Genomic DNA, 7,833 nt, shown 5'->3' with positions numbered 1-7,833 from the left:
CCCGCACATCTTTGGAAATGGAATCAGCAGGAGCAGCCGCACCTCCTCTCTAGTCGATGGAGGGAGGGTCCTCCATCACACCAGCATTCTCCACCGTATAGGATCGGCCATGGATCTGATGATGGACCGATGGGAGAGGAGTGGCCTTCCCACCTCATCTCCAGCACCCCCCCTCCCCCCACCTCCTACCCCTGCTAAAGCATCCGGCTCCGGGGCTCTGCGTCTGGCGCTCCCTAGGGAGTATGATGGGACGGCGGCTGGGTGTCAGGGGTTCCTCCTCCAACAGGAACCATACCTGGCGACCGTCCGTCCTACTCCCTCCGGGGAGGAGAGCGTGAGCGTCCTCATCTCCTGTCTGACGGGACGAGCCCTGGAGTGGGCTAACGCAGTGTGGAATGGCCCAGACTCGAGGAGGGATCATTACCCCGAGTTCATCCGCCGATTCCGAGCCGTGTTCGATCACCCACCAGAGGGTCGTGCGGCAGATGAATGGCTGTTCCACCTGCGACAGGAGACGAGGAGCGTGCAGGACTTTGCCATGGAGTTCAGGACCTTGGCCGCAGGAGCGGGGTGTTACGACAGGGCTTTGATAGACCACTGCCGCTGTAGCCTCAGGGAGGACGACCACAGGAAGCTAGCGTGTCGGGACACCACCCTCAGTTTGGATGAACTTATAGACACGTCCATTGACAACCTGTTGTTTCCACCTCCCCATGGAGTTAGGGGGGTCTGCATTGAGGGGGACCGCACCAGTTGTGGTCGGCGAGGACACACGGCCGACCGGTGCTGGAGGAGCTCGTCTGGGAGTCGGGAGGGCAGGCGGAGCACTACTCGGTTACCCCAGGTGAGTCAGCACCAGACTCACCCAGAGCTTCCTGTCGGGCATATGTTTGTGTTAACGTCTTTTCCTGGGTTTTCTCCCTCTCTACAGCATAAGGCGCTAGTCGATTCAGGCGCAGCTGGGAACTTCATGGATCGTGGGCTCGCGTTAAGGCTAGGAATTCCCCTGGTGTCGTTAGACTTACATTTCCCCGTGCAATCCTTAGATTACAGACCATTAGGGTCAGGAGTAGTCAGGGAGGCCACGGTGCCACTGGACTAGGTAACGCAGGGGGGTCATAAGGAGCGGATTAGTCTATTCCTTATCGATTCACCTGCGTTTCCAGTAGTGTTGGGAATTCCCTGGCTAGCTCATCAGAGGGTGGTCAGAGGAGTGTTCAGACAGGTGTATAGAAGTTTCCGTTGGCGCGACTACGGTGGAGAGTCCAGACCAGGTTTCCACCGTGCGCATTCCCTCTGAATATGCCGATTTGGCTATCGCCTTCAGTAAAAGGAACGTGACGCAATCGTCGAGGGGACTGCGCGATAGACCTCCTGGAGAATGCGGCACTTCCTAGGAGTCACGTGTACCCATTCTCCCAGGAGGAGACAGTAGCTATGGAGACATTTGTTGCTGAATCGCTGGGACAGGGGTACATTCGGCCCTCCGCATCACCCGTCTCCTCAAGCTTCTTTTTTTTTTGAAGAAGGAGGGAGGTCTGCGCCCGTGCATTGCTCACTTCTTCACAAAACTGGACCTGAGGAGTGCGTATAATCTGGTGCGTATCCGGGGAGGAGATGAGTGGAAAATCGCATTTAGTACCACATCTGGCCATTATGACGACCTCGTCATGCCATATGGGTTGAAGAATGCTCCAGCCATCTTCCAATCCTTCGTAGACGAGATTCTCCGAGACCTGCTCGGGCAGGGAGTGGTAGTGTACATCGATGACATCCTGATCTATTCTGCCACACGCGTGGCGCACGTGTCTCTGGTGCGTAAGGTACTTGGGCGACTGCTGGAGCATGACCTGTATGTCAAGGCCAAGAAATGTGTGTTCTTCAAACAGGCCGTTTCCTTCCTGGGTTATCGTATTTCCACCTCCGGGGTGGTGATGGAGTGTGACCGCGTTACAGCCATGCGTAATTGCCCGACTCCGACCACGGTGAAAGAGGTGCAGCGGTTTTTAGGGTTTGCCAATTACTACCGGGGTTTTGGTCAGGTGGCTGCTCCCATTACCTCACTGCTGAAGGGGGGACCGGTGCGCTTGCGTTGGTCAGCAGAGGCGGGCAGAGCTTTCAGTCGTCTGAAGGAGCTGTTCACCAATGCGTACGTGTTGGCGCATTCGGGCCCCTCTTTAGTGTTCATAGTGGAGGTGCGTCCGAGGTTGGGCTATGGGCCGTGCTGTCCCAGCGCTCGGGTGTACCACCAAAGCTCTCCCCTTGTGCCTTCTTTTCGAGGAAGCTCGGTCCAGTGGAGCGAAACTATGACGTGGGGCACCGGGAGTTGTTAGCTGTAGTCAAGGCTCTGCAGGTGTGGAGACATTGGCTTGAGGGTGCTAAGCACCCTTTTCTCATCTGGACTGACCATCGTAATCTCGAGTATATATCCGGGCAGCGATGTTCAAAGGACACCTATATATATATTTTTATAAAAGAAAGATGAGCGAAGCAATGTACAGAGAGATCCTTGTGTCATAGTGTGTAGATGAGAAAGACAAACATTTAACACATTTTAGACTAAGGCTGTAATGTAACATCAATTTTGAAAAGGTCAAGGGGTCTGAATTCTTTCCGAATGCACTGTATCCACATACTCTCAAAATTAGGGAACAGTGTTGTTGAATATAATCTAGTGAATATAATCTAGTATATTTGTATAAAAGTAAAAATGCTCTACCCAATATTTTGAATATAAGGTATAATCATCACTGCGCTTTGAAATGTAGATGGGTCAACGTACCTGTGCGGTGTATTAGGTTATTTGTGGGCGTGATCTTATACATATGTGTATTTGTGCCAACCGTCAGTGGAAGTGTTGAATCAGTTTAAGTGGTTGATGGTTATGTTGTCAAAGGCTGAGCACCTCTTTTGCTTTTGGAGTAGACAAATTAGGTGCTCAACCTTCAACATAACAATAAAACCACGTAAACTGTTACAACACCGCTAACGTGAAAATCATGGAACTTCAGCGTTACAGGGGGATTGAAATGTAAAGGCATGTTCCTGTGTTAGCGTAGACTGCATTCACATTAAATGCTGCAGATGTTGGCTCAATAGAAAATTACCTTTACATTTCTTTCGTGCAATTCAGCAATACAGTGAAACAATTCAGCGATACAGATTGACAAAAGCTACTTACATTTCAAACTGCAGTGAAAGTAAGGTAAGCAACAAGTCATTTTACAACAATAACACCTTTATTCAATTGTAAAAGTACTGTATTTTTACTGCAACTCAGTAGCCAGTAACTTACTGTCAAATGACAAGTCATTTTTTACTGTGTGTGCCATAAGTATTTCTGAAGTATCCTATAAGTATAACTGCAGAATGTGTCATTGGTTGTTCATGAGAGGGTTCTAAATTCAATTCTAAATGGTTCACCTACAGGAACAATTCAAAGGGTACTACTTGTCACCCAAAAGGTTTCCCCCATAGGGACAAATGACATAATGCCGATTGGTTCTAATCTTTTAACAATCTTTATGATACACTATAAAAAACCTTAACAACTTGTTTTTACAGTAAATTACTGGAAGCCAGTTACCTTTAAGTTACTGTTAAAAATAAAGGTACAGTATGTTACCATAACTTCAAAATAATGTTTGGTTTACCAGTACATTACTGTGAAGAGGTGCTTTCTTTACAGTGATGTAATGTTACACCAAAGTGTCTTTGTAATTTATGGTAACATAATGTATGTTTTGTTCACTGGCTGGATTCCAACATCACTTTGCAAGACAGCATAATGCGACTTGATGTTGGTTTTGATTTAGCCTATGCTGGTCAGCAGTGTCCAAAACACAGCGAAGGCTGGCCTCCAGCAGAAGCACAATGAAGGCTGGTCACCAGCGAAAACACAACATAACCAGCTAGACCATGCTGGTCAGACCAGCTTGACCATCTAGACCATGCTGGTCAGACCAGCTTGACCATCTAGACCATACTGGTCTGCCAGCATAACCAGTTACACCATGCTGGTGTAATTACATTTACATTTTAGCCATTTGCAGCTTGACCAGCATCCAACCAGCATGGACCAGCATAGACCACCATGGATCAGCATAGACCAGCATAGACCAGCACAGACCAGCATAGACCAGCATAGACCACCATGGATCAGCATAGACCAGCATAGACTAGCATAGACCAGCATAGACCACCATGGATCAGCATAGACCAGCATAGACTAGCATGGACCAGCATAGACCACCATGGATCAGCATAGACCAGCACAGACCAGCATAGACCAGCACAGACCAGCATAGACGGGATGAACGAGTGTTGAATTTCCGGCCAAGGGTGGTCCATTTAAAAATCCTTCCTTCCTCCCTCGCCCCTTGCCCTGCAAGTGTATACTCGTCAGACGTCATGATATGTCATCAGAAGTGTCCACTTAATTTGAGGGCTGAGGGGATAGGGTGTGTCTTTTAAGTGTTTGGACCGCAGTCTGAGCTCTTGAAATGTTTGGTGTGCACTTGTTGGCCATCTTGATGGGGTCAGGTGACTCATGACTGGTTAGCTGATGTTCATCTGATAGCCTCCCGGGTGGCGCACTGTACTGCAGCGCCAGCTGTGCCGCCAGAGACTCTGGGTTCACGCCCAGGCTCTGTCGTAACCGGCCGCGACCGGGAGGTCCATGGAGCGACGCACAATTGGCCTAGCGTCGTCCGGGTTAGGGAGGGTTTGGCTGGTAGGGATATCCTTGTCTCATCGCGCACCAGTGACTACTGTGGCGGGCTGGGTGCAGTGCGTGCTAACCAAGGTTGCCAGGTGCATGGTGTTTCCTCCGACATATTGGTGCGGCTGCCTTCCGGGTTGGATGCGCGCTGTGTTAAGAAGCACTTGGTTGGGTTGTGTATCGGAGGACGCATGACTTTCAACCTAGCTACTCAAACAATTGGATACCATGAAATTGGGGAGAAAATGGGGTAAAAAAACTGTTGTTACTTGGAGGCCATCTTGATTTGGGACACTGACAGAGAGACGGTAGAGAAAGCGAGACATTCCACACCCTCGTTTTTCCCTCACTCTGGTTCCCTCTCACGCATGCTCACCCGAGAGAGGGAACGCCACTTACACAGACAGAGGAACATTTGAATATTCTTTACAATTCTTTACTATCTTCATTTATCCACCATCTTTATTGACATTAGTAGGTTCTTATTGAAGAATTCATAACTCATGAGAGTAGCAGTATCATCCATAACAACCTTCATAACACATTTAAGAGGATATTTTTTTGGGGCGGGGTGGTGGTGGTTGGTCTTCATCACGATCGACTACAAACCTCTAATAACATAGCATTGTCAACATAGGCATCTCTTTTTTTCCTAATTGATTTGAAACATGAATGTTAGAACTAAAAAACAACAAGAAACAGACGGACTGAACAGACGTAGAGATGTGAAAAGGACATTAGCTCGGTGGAGTCCATTGGTGAGCCTGAAGAGGGCTTCTGTGTGCACCATAGTTCAAAGGTCACCATAGTTCAAAGGTCATCATAGGTCACCATAGAGCACACACAAACACACACAGCATCTCTCATAATCTTTCACACACACTTCATATACAGTACAACGCACCAGCACCTGACACATACATGTTAAAAAGCACATTAAGGTGGAATAAAAATAATTGCACATACAAGATGTAGGACTGTTGGAGATGTAGGATTGTTGAGACGTAGGACTGTTGGAGATGTAGGACTGTTGGAGATGTAGGACTGTTGAGATGTTGGAGATGTAGGACTGTTGGAGATGTAGGACTGTTGGAGATGTAGGATTGTTGAGATGTAGGATTGTTGAGATGTAGGACTGTTGGAGATGTAGAATTGTTGAGATGTAGGACTGTTGGAGATGTAGGACTGTTGAGATGTAGGACTGTTGGAGTAGTAGGACTGTTGGAGTAGTAGGACTGTTGGAGTAGTAGGACTGTTGGAGTAGTAGGACTGTTGGAGTAGTAGGACTGTTGGAGATGTAGGACTGTTGGAGATGTAGGACTGTTGGAGCGAAAGGAGAAGGGAGGAACGCAGTGAGTGAATATGGAAAGAGGAAGATACCAGAAACATTCAGTGAACAAAGGAGAGAGAAAAGAAGGCAAGAATACAATTTAAACCACCAAAATAATTTAATAAAAATGAAAACAAGTCACTTTTTCTTGTTTATAATTGTTTTCCAGTCATCGATCCAAGGCTTTTTAAATATTTTTTTTTATCGATCCAAGGCTTGCCCTGATTGGATAGTCCCAGTTGGATAGTCCCATTCCCAGTCTGCCTTGGAGAGTGAGTGTTGTCGGCTACGGACCTTTAATTGTTTTCAGGCTCGTTTGAAATCAATGTTCCTTCCTATTTCTCTATAAAACCCATCTGTGTGCACCGGGACAGGGTGGTGGCAGGTGCAAGATTCAGCAATTTACAGATTCACATCCAGATATACACACTCACACACAAGTAAATGCCCACAGGCAGGCCCACACACTCTCAGTGCAGTCTAATCACCTCCATCTCTTTCTCCCTTTCCCACTGTTCTCTCTGTTCACAACATGTGCAGTCTAACTGATTCAGTGTCTCTCTCTCTTTTTATTTTCATCCTTCCCTTCCTTCTTCACTTCCGTTGAGAGTTTGAGAGCAGCTTGTCTGCCTCGGGGTACGTGGGGTACTTTACGGTTTCGATCTTCTCCTTGACTTTGTAGGATGGGTAGAGACCGGTGCGCCCCATTTTACGGTTGACCCCTTTTGAGTAGCCGTCCCAGTGGTTCCCTGCCACGCCGATGACGTCACCGGGCTCCAGGGGTACGTCCTCTGGGCTGCGGGGGTGGTGGGGGTAGATGGCGACCTGGTTGTGGGCATTCTGGCCCCCGAAGTAGTAGATGTCGTCTAGTGAGTGAAAGAAGGAGGAGGCATCCGGGTGCAGCGTCTGCATGATCTCGTAGGCCACGCGGCACACCTGGTACAGGGTTACAGGAAACAGGAAGGAGGTATACAGGAAACAGGAAGTGAGACCAGGAAGTGTGAAGAATCATGTTAACTTAATTACATTCCGTGTATAGGGCTGTTTAGATTTATTCAGATGAAAAAGTTACCTGGTCCCAGATCTGTTTGTGTTGTATGGGAGCAAAATTGTAAGATTATGTTATAATACTGTAATTGCATCAAATGGTTGTTTTATGCAACAGAATAGGGGGTTATTAGAACACTCTTATCTGTGTATGTTCTTCTGAGAATGGGCCTCTAGGGGCTTAATGCTGTCAGAAGATTTACGATGCCTTGGGTGATGAACCTAACAAGACCGCATTCCATAGAACAAGTTGGTGTTTCTGTTCTATGAGGTACAGGGAGAGATGGTTCGGGGCCAGACCCTGGTTTCTACACAATAAGAACAGTCTTTAAAGTAGATACTGTCTGCTGTGAATTATCAGTATCTTTCATGCAAATCTTAACCTTGTGACCCATTCCATACATCTGTTGTTTGTCATGAATATTCAGGAGGATGTACTTTGTTATAAAAAGGTGTTGTATTCTTTGTCTCTGGGCTCTAAACAAATCATCTGAGGGTGATTCGTCGACCAGACATCATTATCGTAGAGCACTCAATCGATTCACGTTGTATGTGTGTGTTGTACTGACCTGCTCCCTTATTAATATGTGAATAAAGATTTAGCTTAATTATAACTCAGACTTGTGTGATAAATTTGTCTCTCCTCATTTTATTGTAAAGTAATTAACCACCACAGTTGTCATGCCATCTCTTATGGCCCTTGTTTAACATGACAATGACAATATGAGTTGGCTAT

The 7,833-nt window shown here is 47.1% G+C and overlaps 1 protein-coding gene across 1 annotated transcript in view; it reads right to left on the bottom strand.

Annotated features, from left to right (window-relative positions):
* Positions 1 to 6,149: 6,149 nt before the first annotated feature.
* Positions 6,150 to 7,833, bottom strand: part of LOC118387123 (alpha-(1,6)-fucosyltransferase-like) — a 211,907-nt gene continuing 210,223 nt past the window's right edge. The window contains exon 10 of the mRNA XM_035775290.2: positions 6,150 to 6,986. Within this exon, the coding sequence (XP_035631183.1) occupies positions 6,645 to 6,986 (342 nt within the window). The 3' untranslated portion in view covers positions 6,150 to 6,644. The remainder of the gene's footprint in view (positions 6,987 to 7,833) is intronic.

Source organism: Oncorhynchus keta, chromosome 8 (assembly GCF_023373465.1).
Source record: "Oncorhynchus keta strain PuntledgeMale-10-30-2019 chromosome 8, Oket_V2, whole genome shotgun sequence".
Classification (NCBI taxonomy): Eukaryota; Metazoa; Chordata; class Actinopteri; order Salmoniformes; family Salmonidae; genus Oncorhynchus; species Oncorhynchus keta.
Note: the sequence above shows the minus strand (reverse complement) of the source record. Positions and strands in the feature narration are given on the sequence as shown.